The sequence below is a fragment of the Glycine soja genome, chromosome 20 (assembly GCF_004193775.1).
Source record: "Glycine soja cultivar W05 chromosome 20, ASM419377v2, whole genome shotgun sequence".
Classification (NCBI taxonomy): Eukaryota; Viridiplantae; Streptophyta; class Magnoliopsida; order Fabales; family Fabaceae; genus Glycine; species Glycine soja.
Window position 1 is genome coordinate 2868748 of NC_041021.1, and position 18421 is coordinate 2887168.

The window sequence follows — 18421 nt, forward strand, 5'->3', positions numbered from 1 at the left end:
TGTGAGTCTCTTCCACATGGTAGCCTCCCCTTCGAGTGGAAGTCATCCACGAGTATAGCCTCCCCCTTTAGGAGTTTTCCCTGTCCTTGAGAAGCTAACCTTTTTCTGCTTTCCAAAGATACAGTGTTCATAAACACCAACATCAACATGCTTCGGGCTTGATAGGTTACCCTTTGCCGTCATAAGCTTCATTCTTTTTTCACTCATGTATCCAAGTCTTTGATGCCATAGGGTTGAATTATCGACAGCCTCAATAACTGCTACCATATCCTCATCTGCAATCATGTAAAGAGATCCTCGCTTCTTTCCACGAGCCACAACGAGATTGTCTTTTGTTACCTTCCAAGCTCCATCTCCAAAAGTGGTGTAATGCCCCTCATCATCCAATTGCCCTATAGATATTAAATTTCTCTCTAAGGCAGGAATATGTATGACATTGTGCAATGTCCATAGGGATCCACTAGAAGTCTTGATGTCAATATCACCTCTTGCGACAATATCAAAAGATTTTCCATCTGCAAGGTAAACTTTCCCAAACCTTCCAGAAATATAGTTAGACAGTAAATCTTTAGAGGGAGTGGTGTGGAATGATGCACCAGAGTCCATAACCCATGAATCAACAGGACTATCCAAGCTGCAAATTAATGCATCATCAAATTCATCAGTTGCTGCATTTGCGGATTCATTATCATCGCACTTCTTATTTTTTTGTGAGTCTTGTTCTTCTTTGGTGCCTTGCACTGATTGGTAAAGTGACCTCTCTTGTCACAATTCCAGCAGATAATGTCACTTCGAAATTTTGTCTGACCATTCCCTCTTGACTTTGATTTGTCTTGACCATTTTGACCCTTCTGGGTAGTCCTTCCTCTGCCTTCAGTATTCAATGCTGAATTGGAAACATGACTAGAAGATTCTCTTGAATCTCTCTTGCAAACATCTTTGCTTAAGATCAAGTCACGGATGTCACTAAGCTTTAATGTGTTCTCCCTTGTAGAACTACTAACTATAGTAACAGTTGCAGCCCAACTATCCAGTAGTGATGACAATAGAATCAATGCCTTCACCTCATCCTCAAATTTAATCTGCACTAACTCCAACTGGACAAGAATAATATTAAATTCATTAATATGATCAGTTATAGAGTTACCTTCTCTCATCTTGAGGTTGAACAACCGACGCATCAAATATACTTTGTTGGCTGTAGACGACTTCTCGTACATATCTGATAACGCCTTCATTACGCTTGCAGTAGTCTTCTTGGTTACAATGTTGAACACGACTTTCTTGGCTAATGTCAATCTGATCACGCCAAGAGCCTGTCGATCTAGCAAGTTCCATTCTTCTTGCCTCACGTCGTCTGGCTTATCCCCTGATAAGGGTTGATACAACTTCTTCTGATATAGAAAATCCTCTATCTGCATCTTCCAAAAGTTGAAATCTCTACCATCGACCTTTTCGATATTCACCTTCCTCTCTTCTAATGCCATTGCTCCCACTGCCTCCTCTAAACTAAGAAGACTCCCACTAATTCCTCTAAACTAAGGAAATCCTGTGGAGTAACCAAAAGCTCTTGATACCAGATGTTAGTATAGAACAATAAGAAGAAGAGAAAGGAATAAGGAGAAGAGAGAGAAGACACAAAGTTTTAACGTGGTTCAACACACAATATATGTACCTACGTCCACGACTAAACTAAGAAAACTTTTTTGTTACTTGCACATATTAATGCTTACAAGGTGTCTCTATATATAACACTAATGAGACACAAGTTTTACAAACCAAGCGATGTGGGACAAAGAAACTATGACCACAAAACTCTAACATAAGCTAGCATGGGTTTCTCTTCACAATAACTAATAATGGAAGAATTATACTTTTAATCCATAATTAAAATAAATAAAAAAGAATTTAACTATAAATAATTTTTAATATAAAATTAAGGAAATATTTATATATTTAAAATATTTTATAAAAATATTCATTCATAAATAATATTTAGTCGTGCATCGCACGGGTCATACACTATAGTTTATAATGTTAGTATATATTAGTCTTTGAGATTATTCATTAATAATGTTAAACTTTTAAAATTAAATTTATAATAAATAAATATTTAAAATATATAAATGATATTATAAATTTAAGATAAATAATTAATATTATACTACAAATGAATCAAATGATGAACATGTCAGAACCTATGGCTCCATTTTTGCTTTCTCTACAAGTCCTACGAATGGTTCAAGCTTCGACAAAGATCCACTCGACGGTGGAGGAACAACATCACAACCACTATCTTTCAAGGATATGTGTCTCAAGAAGAAAGAAAAAGACCCAAAAGTCGATTTGATGAAACAAAAACTTGCAATGATAGAGTATGAAGACGACAACCCTTTGAAGCCAAAGGTCCATATTGCAGAATCGGTGTTCGAAGGCCTATGTGCATCTTGGAAGGATGCTTTGGTGCTAAAGTTGCAACTAACTTTAATATAGGTTACTATGACGAGAGTATCTTGTTAACATTGGCTTCCATTGTAGGGACTTCAATAAAACTCAACATCAATACAAAGGACATGAAAAGAGGAAGATTCATTAATAATATCTCAATTAATATGGAGGCAACGAATTCAAAAAACAATATATTTCCTGATACAATTACAAAAAAGGAGGATATTTCATTGATTAATAATGATTCCCTTATTCATGGTGATTGGATGATAGTTTGCAGGAGAAAATCCAATCAATTTGAAAAGAAAAATAGAAAAAGATAAAATCAAATCATGCTAACTCCAAGGATATCTCAAACATAAAAGGAAGGAATATGCCAAAGTCAACTACTACTCATATGCATCCTAACAACCATGGTACGTCCAAGATCCTAAACCCTAGCCATGCTAAAGAAAAGATCATGAAACCCCTATATCGTTATTAGTGCAAAATCCAAAGACCATCCCTCCTAAACACTCACCTAGTGACCTAAACACCAATCATCCTTCATCTATAAACCCTGACCTAAACACCCACCCCCTCCACGACATTGACCTTGGGAGAAACATCCAATCAATAGTTGACCTAAACCTTGAGCATTCTTCCCATGCCCTTATGCAAAATGATAACATGGACATTGGTATCAACCTTGGGCTCAATGTTCCTCAAGATGAGCCTATTACACAACATGATGGTCAAGACCATGCAATGGCCATATAGAGGGTTCCTTATACTTTCTCCCTTTTCAACATGTATTGTGAATATGTTTAAAGATTTCTCAATTATTTCATGGAATATTAAGGGAGCTATTGGATGCACCACCAAGTGTCATGTCTGAGATATTATTAAAAAGTATCATCTTTCTCTTGATCTTTGAGACTCACATTCTTTTTTCTAAAGTGGAGCAGTTCTGGAAGTCTCCAGATTACTCACCTATGTTCATTCAAAAAGCTATAGGCCACTCTAGAGGAATATGGGTCCTCTCTAACAGGAATGACATCACTTTCACACTTGTTGATTCCATGCCTCAATGTATCTCATTTTCTGCCAATAAGCTTAATTCGCAGTGGGTTGCTCGACCATCTATGTCTTTCTAACCCTAACTCTATGTACTGTTCTTTGGGATCATCTTAGGAGTTTATCAAATTCTATTCTTGACCCTTGGCTTTTAATGGGGGACTTCAATGAGATTATCCACTCATCAGAGGTCTAGGGAGGTAACTTTCACATTGCTCATGCTCAAAGTCTCTCTTCCATCTTTATTAATTGTGGTCTTCTAGACCTGGATACAAAGGGGGGCACCTTCATGTGGAGGAGGAATACTCAATGGGGAGATCATGTTAGAAAGAAGTTGGATAGAGTTATGTCAAATTTTGCTTGGAGATTGTCCTTTCCCAATGCCCTAACATAAACTTTTCCTATGCAGAACTCAGACCACAACCCTATTTATCTTTATTGTTGCAAATTTGTTGCAAGAAAAATTACGTATTTTCATTTTCAAGTAGCTTGGCTTGGTCATCCAGATTATGGAGATATTGTTAGGAAGGATTGGCAAATTACTCAAGGGGATGTCCTTTCTAAACTTTAAGGGGTGAAAGAGCAGTCTATTATCTCCAATAATGATGTGTGTGACAACATTTTCAAGAGAAAAAAGAAGCTTGAAGGCATGATTAAAGGTGTCCATCAACAACTAGATCCTTTTCCTTATTATGATCTTATTCAATTAGAGAAAGATCTTTAGTTGCAGTGCAATCTAGTGTTGGACCAAGAGGAAATTCTCTGGTTCTAGAAGTCTAGAGAAAATTGGATCAAATTTGGCAACCGAAATGCCAAGTTTTTTCATACCCAGACTGTGATTAGAAGAAGAAAGAACAAGTGAATGGTCTCTTTATTGATAATACTTGGATTATTGATGAAACTGCCCTCCAGAGGGAAGCCCTTGCTTTTCTCAAAAGTTATTTCAACAACTGATCATTGTGACCCATAGAGCCCGGTTCTACACTCCATTCCCACCATTAGTCAAAAGTTATTGATGCTTTCCAGAGAAAGCTTTTGGTTGGAGAAGTGAATGAGGCAGTGTTTGCTATGGATTCTTACAAGGCTCTAGGGTCAGATGGTGATAGAATGCAACACCTTCGGCCCAAGAGAGACCCACAAGCCAACGTACCTGCAAGATTATGTGCAACCATAGGCTGTTAGCGTATTTGCCAGGAGGTAGTGTGAGTGCGCAATTAGTTATTATTCTATTAGAAAGGTGTCAGCCATTGTTGGTTTATTATTTTGTGCATGTATTATTGTGTAATAGAAGGTTCTCGCACCTCAAGGACTCTTTAAATAGTAAGAAGCACACTGAATAAAGGTAGGAACGTTCATTTTTAGCCTTGTTTTATCTTTCTTCTTCCTCTGGAGACTACCCTTGATCTCGAATCCAATGGACAATCACTATCATTTGGTCCGACCTGCTGGCGTGCCAATGGCGGAGCACAACACCCACTCCAAGACCACCGATCGTTTGGAGGAGGCGGTTCTCCGCCTCACCCAGACCTACCATGACCTTTCCCTGCGCCTAGACTCCATATAGGAACAACTGTAACTCCTTCAACTCCAGCACCAACATCCTCCCCTTTCACCTCCACCCTTACCCTTACCACCTTCTTCTACCTCTTCCCGCCACCACATTAAGCTTGAGGTCCCTCGTTTTGACGACAATGACGCCATAGGATGGATCTTCAAGATCTCCCAATTCTTTAATTATCACCATACACCAGACGAAGAACGTATCACCGTTGCCTCCTTTTATAAGGACGGCCCCGTATTAAGCTGGTTTCAATGGATGTTTCGAAACGGCTTAATCATGTCGTGACCATCCTTACTGCAAGCCCTGGAGATCCATTTCGTGCCGACATTTTACGACGACCCCAAGGGCGTGTTGTTTAAGCTCACTCAGAAAGGGTTCGTCAATGACTACCTCCATGAGTTTGAGCACCTTGCAAACCATATCATCGGATTACCACCTTTATTCTTGCTCAGTTGTTTCATCTCGGGTCTCATGCCAGAATTATGCTGTGAGGTACAACAAATCTAGCCCATCTCCCTGCCCCAGGCTATCTCCTTAGCCAAATTATAGGAAGATAAGCTCGAGGACCGCCGCTGCAGTTATCGCCCTCGGCCATAGGCCCCAACCCCCCAGGCTATAATTGTGACGAGAAGTGTGCACCTGCCCACAAATGCAAGACACGTTTCTTCTTACTAGTTGTCGACGAGCAGGACCCGACAACCCTACCCTTCCACTTCCAACCCCCATTGCCCAACCTCTCATACCACCATCCCCGGACCTAACCCTCGCCCAAATTAGTTTCAATGCACTCTCCGGTACCTCTACCACCGAGGCATTCCGACTCTTTGGTTTTATTCACCACTTCCAAGTGACGGTGCTCATTGATGGTGGGAGTACCCATAATTTCATCCAATCCTGGGTCGCTAAGTACCTCCAGTTACCCGCAACACAGACCACTCCTCTGCAAGTAACAGTCGGCAATGGCACCATGCTCCCATGTGAACAAGTCTGTTCCCAAACTCCACTATCACTCCAGGGTCATGTCTTCATGGTTGATCTCCACGTTTTACCTATTAGCGGAGCTGACATCGTCCTCGGGATTCAATGGCTTAAACAACTTGGCTCCATTGTCATGAATTATGACTCTTTGACCATGCAGTTCGCCTACAATTACGACGTTTGATGCAAACCCATTCGGCTTCAGCTTTCTTCCATATCTCGATTACCCACCACACCTTTCCACCATCATCGTCACCCGAACTCCACCCATACCCTGCCATCACCAACCTCCTTCACCAATATTCTCATATATTTCAACCACCCATCTCCCTCCCACCCCCGCGACCAATAAACCACCAAATACATCTACTACCCAACACCTAACCAGTCAACGTTCAACCTTACCGCTTTTCTCACTTCTAGAAAACTGAGATTGAAAAGCAAGTTAACGAGATGCTATCCATAGGTCTCATTTAGCTAAGTCATAGCAAGTTAACTGAGATTGAAGAAGAAGGATGGCAGTTGGCGCTTCTGTGTCGACTACCAGGCCTTGAACACCTTAATGGTTAAAGACCATTTTCCAATGCCAACGATAGATGAACTCCTCGATGGGCTTGGTTCTGCTTCATGATTCTCGAAGTTGGACCTACGACAAGGCTTCCATCAGATATTAATGGCAGGCCATGACATCGCAAAGACGGCGTTCCGCACACACCAGGGCCACTATGAATACAAGGTGATGCCGGTTGGCCTTTGTAATGCTCCTTCAACATTCCAAGCTACCATGAACGAGCTCCTCAAGATGTTCCTTCACCGCTTTGTCGCTGTGTTTTTTGATGATATTCTAGTTTATAGCCCCTCATTTGAGGATCACATTCGCCATCTCTAGATGGTGTTCGACTGTCTCTCTCAAGGGCAATTCTTTCTTAAGGAATCTAAATGTGTGTTTGCTCAGCAACAACTAAAATTCTTGGGTCACATTGTATCCGCCCGAGGAATGGCCCCAGATCCTTCAAAGCTTGAAGCCATGGTGACTTGGCCCGTACCAACAACTACCCAATCCTTATGCGGTTTCCTGGGCTTAATTGGCTTTTATCCCAAGTTCATCTGCGAGTATGCTGCCCTAGTCGTGCCCCTGACCACTTTGTTTCAGAAGAATAACTTCCATTGGGGAGTTGATGCTCAGAACGCCTTCGACAACCTCAAGCATGCCATGACCCAGGCCCCAGTATTGTCTTTACTAGACTTTTCTATACCATTCACCGTCAAAACAGATGCTTACGGCGTGGTCAAGGGTGTCGTTTTGACGCAACGCGACCACCCCCTGGCTTTCTTCAGTAAAGCCTTCTGCCCACAACTACAACATGCTTCCATTTATGTCCGTGAGCTACATGCGGTCATGAACGCGGTCCACAAATGGCGACAATACCTATTGGGTCACCCCTTCACCATCCTCACGGATCACAAGAGTCTGAAAGACCTCATGGGTCAGGTTATTCAGACGCTGGAGCAACAAGTCTATCTATCGAACCTGTTAGGATATGACTACACTATCCAATACAAATCCGAAAAATCCAATATTGTTGTTGATGCATTATCCAGAGTTCCCCAACACACCAGTGGACAATACATGTTGCTATCCATACCTCACTTCATCTTCATCGACGCCATGCACAAACACTTTATCACCAGTGCCCCATTTCAAACCAAGCTCCAACAAGTTAACTCAGACCTAGGTTCCCACCCCGACTTTGAATTCCGAGATGGCTTGCTATTCTTCAATGATAGAGTGTGGCTCGAACCTGAGAACCCTTTTATTGTGCCGTTGATAGAAGATTTTCATTTAACTCCTATTGGTAGTCATTTGACTTTTGCAAAAACTCTTCATCGAGTGCATACGAAATTCTACTGGGCCAATATGCGTGCGAATGTCAAACAATTCATATGCCTGTGCACCACTTGCCAACAAGTAAAATATGAGACTAAGAGACCTGCGGGCTTACTCTAACCATTGCCCATTACAACTTCTCTGTGGCAAGATCTATCACTGGATTTCATTACTGGCCTCCCTTCTTCATAGGGATATATTGCCATCCTGGTAGTAGTTGATCGCTTTACCAAGGGAGCCCACTTGGGTGCCCTCCCTAACCATTACACAGCACATAAGGTGGCACTCTTTTTTCTCAATATGGTCTATAAGCTTCACGGTTTCCCAGAAGCCTAGTATTCGACCGCGACCCTATCTTCATTGGGCACTTTTGGCGGGATTTGTTTACCTTGAGTGGCACCAAATTACGCATGAGCACCTCCTATCATCCTGAAACGGATGGCCAGATCGAGGTGTTAAACAGGACCTTGGAGCAATATCTTTGGTGTTTCATCCATGACACACCTTCTAAGTGGTCTTAGTTTTTGTCACTTGTAGAATGGTGTTACAACACCGTTGTCCACTCCGCCACCGACATCACCCCCTTCGAAGCTACATACGGCAAGCCTCCTCCTTTACTCGCAACCTACTTGAAAGGTTCATCTACGGTCAAAGTAGTTGACAGCCTCTTGTCCTCAAGGCAGGATCTTTGGACTTCTTTATCAACACGTCTGCGCAAGGTACAATTGGCCATGAAAACATAAGCTGATAATAAACATCGTGATGTCTTGTACGAAGTTGGTGACTGGGTATATGTTAAGTAACAACCTTTTCGCCAACTCTTTCTCTCTCTCGTACAACGTTCAACAAGTTGTCCAAGTGATGTTACAAACCTTTTCGCATCACCGAGACCATCGGCGCATTGGCTTACCGCCTTGCCCTACCAGAGCATTCCAAAATTCACAATGTTTTTCATTGCTCCGTGCTTAAACCCCATCATGGTCCTATACATGAGGTCACAACTCCTTTGCCACTGCAAGCCGCAGATAACCATCCACTAGTTGAACCTTTGAATATTGTGGATACCAAGTGGGATGACACGACCACCCCGCCATCACTATTGGTGTTAGTGCAGTGGAATGGACTCGTGCCAGAAGAAACATCATGGGAACACTAGGAAGACATACGTACCACTTACCACCTTGAGGACAAGGTGGTTTTGTGAGCAGCAGGTATTGATAGAATGTAGCACATTCGGCCTAAGAGAGAGACCCACAAGCCAGTGTTCCTGCAAGATTACGTGCGACCATAGGCCGTTAGCGTATTTGTCAGGATGTAGTGTGAGTGTGCAATTAGTTATTATTCTGTTAGAAAGGTGTCAATCATTGTCGATTTGTTATTTTGTGCACATATTATTGTGTAATAGAAGGTTCTCGCACCTCGAAGACTCTTTAAATAGCAAGAAGCGCATTGAATAAAGGTAGGAACGTTCATTTTCAACCTTGTTTTATCTTTCTTCTTCCTTTGGAGACTACCTTGATCTCGAATCCAAGGGACAATCACTATGAGATGGCTTCCAACCTATCTTCTACAAAAGCTTCTGGAATATTCTTGAAGTGGATGTTTGGAGCATGGTCAGCCAACCGTTCTGCACAGGAACTTTTAGGGAAGGGCTTGTTGAAACACTGATAGTTCCTGAAATACTACTGTAAATTTTGTATTCTGGATAGTAATTTCTAGAATGCAAAATCTAAAATAGAGTTCCTGAAACAACTTTTCAGAATATAATGATAAAGTCCTGGAAGGTACTTTATGGAATACCAAATGTAAAATAGTATTCCGAAAAACTACTTTCTAGAATTTAGACAAAAACTCATTTCGAAGAATTAATGTATCAAATTTATTTTTTAGTTTCCTTTCCTTTACATATCGTATTTGAGAGCTTGATGATGAAAAAACACTAATGTTAGACAAAGAGACCGAACCAAGAATCAGAGGTCATAGGGGGTGTGGAAGAGAGTAACAATTCTAATGAAAGAGAGGAGGGATATTCCCTTGTATTGGAAGGAGTGTATCTTAGCTGGGAAAGAGTGTGTGGCAGTGTGAGGAAAACAATAAGATTTGAAAAAGGCCATTTAAGTCATAACCAAATTATAATAGGAAAGGGGAGTGTACTTAGAACAAAACGTGAGTGAATATAGCATTTTCCTATTAGTAAAACACACAAACAAGTCCACTTATGATGCATTTACGGCTAATAAACCCAATAAAGTTCCAACAAAAAAACATTTTTTTCCTCTCAATTCGGTTTTTTTTTAACCCGCTTTGTAAGTCGTGTTTGGTCTTTTATTGCGCAAGAATTCTTCCTTTATAATTATAAAGAGTAATAATAGATCAACACTTCATTATTTTATACATCTCGCCATCATCAATCATTTCTCTCTATTTCTCTTCTTATTACACCATATCATTTATTATATTTATATTTTTTCTTCTCTCTTCTTTTCATAAGTGTCAAATAGGTTGTATAGGTGTCCAAGTATCATTTTTCCAATTATATATTAGAACTGAGAAGTATAAACATCCCCTGCTGAACGTTTTTTGCAGCCAAGGAGTGCATAGTAAACACACATTGTGGACAAAATCAATTCAAAAGTAATCAATAATGAGAAGAGATGCTTTTAAGTAAAATATGTAAATTATCCGTTACTTCAATTGACCCCTTTACTTAAAATATATGAAGTATATAGAAAAAAAAATTGGTAACTAATATAAGCCGTAGGTTGAACTTTTCTAGATGTAACGAGAGCACAACTATGAAGTGACCATAATTTGCATTTTCTGGTCCAAATGGACTTCACTGCTCCAGGGGCAATCGTATACTATGAGTGCTGTAAACAAATAATATATATAAAAAAAATGTTACCAGAAATATTATATGTAACATTAGTGCATCAAAATTGTTGAGACAGTAGTAAATCAGGATGGCTATTTGCCCAAAAATGAAAATTAATTGGTATTAATTGAGACATTGACTAATTGACCACCTACACAACCTCTCTTAACTGAGTTAATCGTTGAGCTAGAAAATCATGATTGCTTTTTGACCAAACTAAAATTACTAGGCATTGATTAAAACATTGACCAGCTGAATTAACATCCTACATAAGCCTTTCTATACTAGATGACACCCTTTTTCATTCTAAAAAAGACAAATTCTAAAGTTGATTTTACATCATTTCATTTACCTTTGGATTCCAACGACTTGATACAACATATACTCAGGAGAAATAATGCAAAACACAGGTGAAAACAATTTCATACACAAACCTCAGAAGTTTCAGCAGGTTTGGCTTCTTCTGTTTTAATTTCGTCACCTGCATGGGTGTTCATGTATCGTTATTCTTATAAAACCTCACTATTGAGCAGTTCTTAGTGTAGTTTATTTTACAAACTAGATAAAAAGAAGCAAGATTTTGCAAATAATAACAAGTAGCTCTAGAAAAAAAGATGAAATTCAAAGGCAAGCAACTAATTCCTTTCTCTTTACTCTAATGTAATTCTTTCAAAGGTTCTGAGAGAGGTTGAGTAGGTTGGAGGAAAGTGTTGTAGTGACATTGTGTATCAAAAAACTCTTTTTCTATCCGTCTTAGACATAATCATTCTAGCAAAAGAACATGTTATGGTAAGAAGCATGATAATAATGTACTTTTTTCAACGTATCTAATATTTACTTTTAGATAAAACTTATGAAAAACATATTGAATATAAAAGTAGGGTTCATTAAGCAATAAGTGGTGGAAGAATCCATATCATTTAATGAGACCTACACATATATATCTAATAACAAAGAGTATGTTAGAGAAAAAAGTTGCTATGCTTATGGTAATATTAAGAGGCAGAATCCAAATGCATCTTATGTCAAGTCTCAATCATGATCATACCTCCATCCTCAGGTAAATCAGAGGTCCAGAGAGTGAGATTGTCTCTCAGCAGCTGCATGATCAAAGTGCTGTCCTTGTATGACTCTTCACTCAAGGTGTCTAACTCTGCAATTGCCTCATCGAAAGCTTGCTTAGCCAAATGACAGGCCCTGTAAGTGTTAGTAATAGGTAAATGTCATTAACGCCAGCTGGCAACATACCTAAGCAATGGAACCAATGCAGATGATCATATTGATAGGAGTGTTGGGAAGCACATGGGAGTGTAATAAGTGAAATGAGAAAAACTTAGGCTTTAGAAGAAAAAAATGATAATTTATAAACATGGATGAACCAAGATGTAAGTGCATGTTTGGATTAAAGTTGGAAGAACCTAAGATTACTTTACTATGGAAATAAAAACTTTTTCCTTTCTTCATTTAGTACATTAGAATTTGTTATTATGCATTCGAATTTGCAAAAGTACTTTCCAAACTTTAATCTAAGCATTGCCGAATTATGTTATATAAACTTGATGGCATGGACACCTGTTGAAGATATACTTTTGTAACTGCATAATATTTTATTTTTCAATTTTTAAAATAGGATTTAGTAAATAAGTTGATTCCCTATATTTTAGGAGTAAGTCAGTTTTAATAGATTAGCCTAGTTAATAAGTGGTTCCTATCTTTAAGGAGCAAGTTAGTTTTAATATTCTGTTTTGTTAATATCTTGTTATCTAATTAGTTTATCTTTTGCTATTTATTGTATCGCTGCTGAGAACAATTTGAATTAGAATAGAATAATTTTATTTCCTCTGCATACGTATTGTCTCTCTTCTCTCCTCTGTTTTTTATAATTTCCTCCACAAAACCAACAATTGGTATCAAGAGCCTTATTCTTATGGGACCTCTACCATGGAAGGTGAAGCAAGTTTTTCCCACATAACTCTTCCAATCTTTGATGGAGAGAATTATGATCTTTGGGAAGTGAAAATGCAATCCTACATGGAGTCTTTGGATTTATGGGATGCTGTGGAAGAGGATTATGAAATATATCCGCTGCCTAAAAATCCCACCATGGCCCAAATTAAAAATCACAAGGAAAGAAAGATGAAGAAGGCAAAGGCGAGGTCATGTTTGTTCACTGGTGTTTCACAAATGATATTCATCAGAATCATGACTCTTAAATCACCCAAAGCAATTTGGGATTATTTGAAAGAGGAATACAGTGGAGATGATAGAATACGAAGCATGCAAGTGCTGAATTTAAGGAGAGAATTTGAGCTTCAAAGGATGGAAGAGTCAGAGACAATCAAAGAATACTCAAACAAATTGTTGGGTATTGCCAACAAGATAAAGTTGTTGGGAAGTGATTTTGCTGATTCGAGAATTGTAAGAAAATTTTGGTAACGGTGCCGGAGAGGTATGAAGCATCTATAGCTTCATTTGAGAACACAAAGGATCTGTCGAAAATCACATTGGCAGAAGTGCTACATGCCCTGCAAGCTCAAGAGCAGCGAAGGTTGATGAGGCAAGATCGTGTTGTCGAAGGTGCTTTGCCCGCCAAACATCATGAAGTTGATGAAAGCAAAAAGGATTTTTTCAAGAAGAATCAACCAACAAGTAGCGAAAACAGTGCAAACAACCAAGGTAAGGATAAAAAGAAAAATTATCCACCTTGTCAGCATTGTGGCAAAAAAGGTCATGCACCTTTCAGATGTTGGAGGAGACCAGATGCAAAATGTAACAAGTGCAACCAGATAGGACATGAAGCGGTGATCTGCACCAACAAAAATCATCATGATGAGGGAGCTCAGATTGCTAATCAAGAAGAAGAGGATCAACTGTTTGTGGCCACATGCTTCTTGAGTAGTGAATCAAGTGAAAGTTGGTTGATTGATAGTGGTTGTACGAACCACATGACATATGATAAGACTTTATTCAAAGATTTGAAGCCAACTAATGTCTCAAAGGTCAGAATTGGGAATGGAGGCTATATTCCAGTAAAAGGAAAAGGAACTGTTGCAATTTCAACGTGTTCAGCTATCAAATTAATATCAGATGTTCTTTATGTACCTAACATTGACCAAAACTTGCTAAGCGTAGGTCAGTTGATTAAAAAGGGATTTAAAGTGTCCTTTGAACATCAACATTGCTTTATCTATGACAATTTTGGCCGGGAAGTTCTAAGGGTTAAAATGAAAGGTAAAAGCTTTTCATTTGATCCAGCAGAGGAGGAGCATACAGCCTATTTCACTCAAGTCACACCCACGGAACTCTGGCACAAGAGACTTGATCATTGCCATCTTGAAAGAATGCTAAACATGAAAAAAAGGAAATATGCAAAAGAAAATTTGAAGAAGTTTCAAATGGAGGAATGCAAATCTGTTAGCACTCCAATGAATCAAAAGGAGAAGTTCAGCAAGAAAGAAGGTGTTGATAACATTGATGAAGGATATTATGGGAGCTTGATTGGATGTCTAATGTATCTCACTTCAACAAGGTCAAATATTCTATTTGCTCAAAAGAACAAAATTGAAATTTTTGTTGACAATCAAGTAGTCATTGCTATTGCAAACAATCCCGTGTGTCATGGGAAGACTAAACATTTCAACATCAAGTTCTATTATTTGATAAAGATGCAACAAAGTGGTGAAGTGAACTTAATTTATTGTAAGTCTAAAGATCAACTGGCTGACATGTTTACAAAGTCACTACCTATCAACAAACTTGAACTCAAAGAATTGGAGTTTGCAGTTCCAAAAGCAAGGAGGGGTGTTGAAGATATACTTTTGTAACTGCATAATATTTTATTTTTCAATTTTTAAAATAGGATTTAGTAAATAAGTTGATTCCCTATATTTTAGGAGTAAGTCAGTTTTAATAGATTAGCCTAGTTAATAAGTGGTTCCTATCTTTAAGGAGCAAGTTAGTTTTAATATTCTGTTTTGTTAATATCTTGTTATCTAATTAGTTTATCTTTTGCTATTTATTGTATACTGAGAACAATTTGAATTAGAATAGAATAATTCTATTTCCTCTGCATACGTATTGTCTCTCTTCTCTCCTCTGTTTTTTATAATTTCCTCCACAAAACCAACAACACCCTCTTCCCCAGCCCCAAAAAATAACTTAATAAGCATATGGCGGGTGTTTATTTCTTTACACCACAAATTTATCTCGACATCTTCTTAATATTTAGGAAAGGATAATCCAAAATGTAATTTGAATTAACCATTCTGAAATGTAAAGTAGATGTTATGAGAAACATGTGGGGTGAAGGAAGAAAGAGCCGTATATGGCCATTTGGGGTCCAATGGGTTTGATTCACACCAAACCCAATACTTTCGGCCTTAAATTGCAACAGAGAATAAAATAACTTGAAAGTTTGTTGTTTTATGATCCTTTGCAACTATGCTTGTATGGACCAAGAGAAAAAAAAAAATAGAAAAAATTACCTTTCAGGAGAGTTCAGTATCTCATAATAGAAGACTGAGAAGTTGAGCGCAAGTCCAAGACGGATTGGATGTGTTGATGGAAGATCTGTGCTTGCTGTAGCTAAAGCAGCCTAAAAACACCAATAGTTTGAACATCAAACAAACAACACCAAATATGGATAAACACAAGAAATTATATAGGTATGAATCAATTATTATAAACCCCATGTTCATTAATATTGCTGAAAGAGAATTTAATTAGACACCAACCTCATATCCCTTTAGTGATTGCTCAGCAGCCTCCTTTCTATCCTGATCGGTCTTGAACTCGGCTAAATATCGATAATAGTCACCTTTCCTGATCAACATGAATTGATTAATTAAGTTCGAGGAAATCAGATACAGAACCAAAGCATGCTAAAACTAGCAAGAGATGTATCGTGACACTAACAATCTTTTTCTTGTTACATCATATTATTCACCATTTTTGTATCAAATAAGGTAACAGAATATAAACACATAATGCCCGCTAACATATTCATGGCATTGGACTCCTTGAATTCGGCTGTTTGCGTACAAAATGCCCAAAAGGATAAATCCCATCCCTCATTCAGTTAACTTCATTCATGCGTTACCTCAAAGAAAATTAATGTCATTCATATAAGTTCACACAAATTCTCCCTTAAAGAAAATTAAAGGGTGAGAATTTTAACTATTGATTGAAAAGTTAGCTTATGATTATATAGATTTTTTTTGTCATCTTATATTATTAATGTAAAATATTTATCAATTTTATCAACGATTAATTTCTGTTATTTTTAATGAGATCTCCTTCTTATTTATGTTTTTTTCATCAACAATGTTCAAATTTAAAACTTCACTTAAAAGTTCTGAATCTAATTTTACTCAAATCAATGACGTGTATATCCATTTAAGTTTAGTTATGCAACTTCTTAAATCTCAATTCTTGATTTCATTCAATAGTTATAACTTCTCACTAAAGTAAATACCTCATTTTAGAGAAGTGATATATTTATATCTATCGAAGTTATATTTAAAAAAGGAATAACATCTACTCAAAGAAAGTAAATAATATTGAACATGACTCACATCTTATAGTAGAAAACGGTGGCTTCTCCTGAGGTGGAAGAAGGAACAAGATGCTGGTCAATAATGCTGAGAATGTCACTGCAAATCTTTGAGAGTTCCTCTTCAACCTTTTGACGATAATTCTTTATCAGTTTTGCATTGCTTTCATTTCCTTTAGACTCTTCCTTTTGTTCAATTGATGACATAATGCGCCAAGAGGCTCTTCTTGCACCAATCACATTCTTATATCCCACTGAGAGCAGGTTCCTCTCTTCAACAGTTAGTTCTAGATCAAGTTTTGCAATTGTCTTCATGCATTCAACCATCTCTGATACGGAGATCACACAAATATCAAGATCAACGTATTAATAAAAAAATGTTCATTCGTTAATTTTGTTTGCAATTTTTGTATGTTAGCATTTTCCAGCATGGGATTGCACCCCCACGTAACAATTCATAATCATTCTTATCAAGCATTATAGTATGCATCAACAACTTAATAAATTAATAATCAATCTTTCATAAGAATCTCATCATTAATCTAACAACTTCAATTAAAGGAACTAATTTCAACATAGTAAATTAATAATCAATCTCTCATTTCATTTTTGCTTTTCAAAAAATATAATCAGTCTCATAAGATTCTCATCATTAATCAAGCAATCCATTAAATAAACTAATTTCAACAAAATAAAATAATAATCAATCTCTCAAAAATTTCTCATGATTAATCAAACAAAATTAATTAAAGCTATATTTGATAATCCGTTGGTTAGCAGGTGAATGTCCATTCATGAAAGGAACTCAAGTGTATCTTTCGAGATGCATGTCATTTTGGAGGCTTTGGAACGTGTTTAACTTAATTCATATTTATAGATCTTTCAATTTAACTTAAGCAAAATATATATATATATATATATATATATATATATATATATATATATATATATATATATATATATATAACCATGACATGTTAGTTAATGTAAAATGTTGCAAAACAAACAATCAAGATTAACATAATTGAATAGAGTAATAATGTTTATATGTTAGTGCAAAAATCAAATACAAACATGAAAAATAAAATGTTGTTGAAAATGTAAAAGACAAACAGAAAACTAATGTTGAGTGGCTTTCTTTAAGACGTTTGGCGGATCTGCCTTATGATTAGAGGAGAAACAACATAGAAAATAAAAAAAGAGTGATGATCATCACCTTCATATCTCTCGGCTTGCTCAGAGAGCTTGGCCAAGTAAACTTGGGTCTCTCTCTCCTTCTCTGTGGACATTGTTGTTGTATTATTGTTGTATCAGAGAAAACTAAATTGAATTAAAGAAAAATTAAAAAAGAAGCTTATGAGAATAATGTGATTGTGAAGAAGAAGAAGAAGGGAAGGAAGGGTGGAATGTTTATATAGATGGAACAAGTCGTGGGGGAAGAGGGCAAGATTGAATCTGAGCCGTTGGATTATGAGAGATTTTGAAAGATGAAAAAAACGCGCAATTCCGAAGGACTGTGATCGTGCTTCGTTGTAATTCTAGTTGTGCTCTTTCTTGAAGCCACTCACTCAAGCCTAAGTTGTCGGAATTGCTTGACACGCTTTGAAAATTGTATAATTATATTAATTAATTTCAAAATTGATATCTATTCAATTATAATTTATACTATTCTCCTTTTAGACTTTATATTTTTAACGGTGAAAATTCCATTTATATATGATGTATAGCATCCATTCGTATAATATAGTGCTCCTTTGACATATAAGGTAGATTGAAAAAAATAATATAAGAATATAATATCAAAGACTCATTTATATCTATAACTATTAATAATAATGAAAATTACATTTAATATACACATTTCGAGTTCCAAATTTACCCCTTTTTTTGTTGAAATAGCCTTCAACTGCCGAACTAACGGTGCATTCTCCATATTTATGTTACATACTACTCCCATGAACGTGTTTTTAAACCACCTTTATTGTCTTTATTTTTTTTTTTTCAGTTCCTCCTCTCTTTCAAACTATAATGGAAACACATGCGTGATACGTGCCTCTGTATCTG

At 37.3% G+C, this 18421-nt stretch overlaps 1 protein-coding gene across 1 annotated transcript; it reads right to left on the bottom strand.

The window, feature by feature from the left end:
* Positions 1 to 10550: 10550 nt before the first annotated feature.
* Positions 10551 to 17708, bottom strand: LOC114402885 (14-3-3-like protein GF14 iota). Its single transcript, XM_028365567.1, has 7 exons — positions 17574 to 17708; positions 16380 to 16686; positions 15540 to 15627; positions 15291 to 15400; positions 11855 to 12003; positions 11241 to 11287; positions 10551 to 10801 (listed from the first exon to the last, which is right to left on the bottom strand). Exons 1-7 carry the CDS (start codon positions 17644 to 17646, stop codon positions 10793 to 10795), a joined length of 783 nt encoding a protein of 260 aa, XP_028221368.1. The 5' UTR covers positions 17647 to 17708; the 3' UTR covers positions 10551 to 10792.
* Between the last annotated feature and the right edge of the window lie 713 nt (positions 17709 to 18421).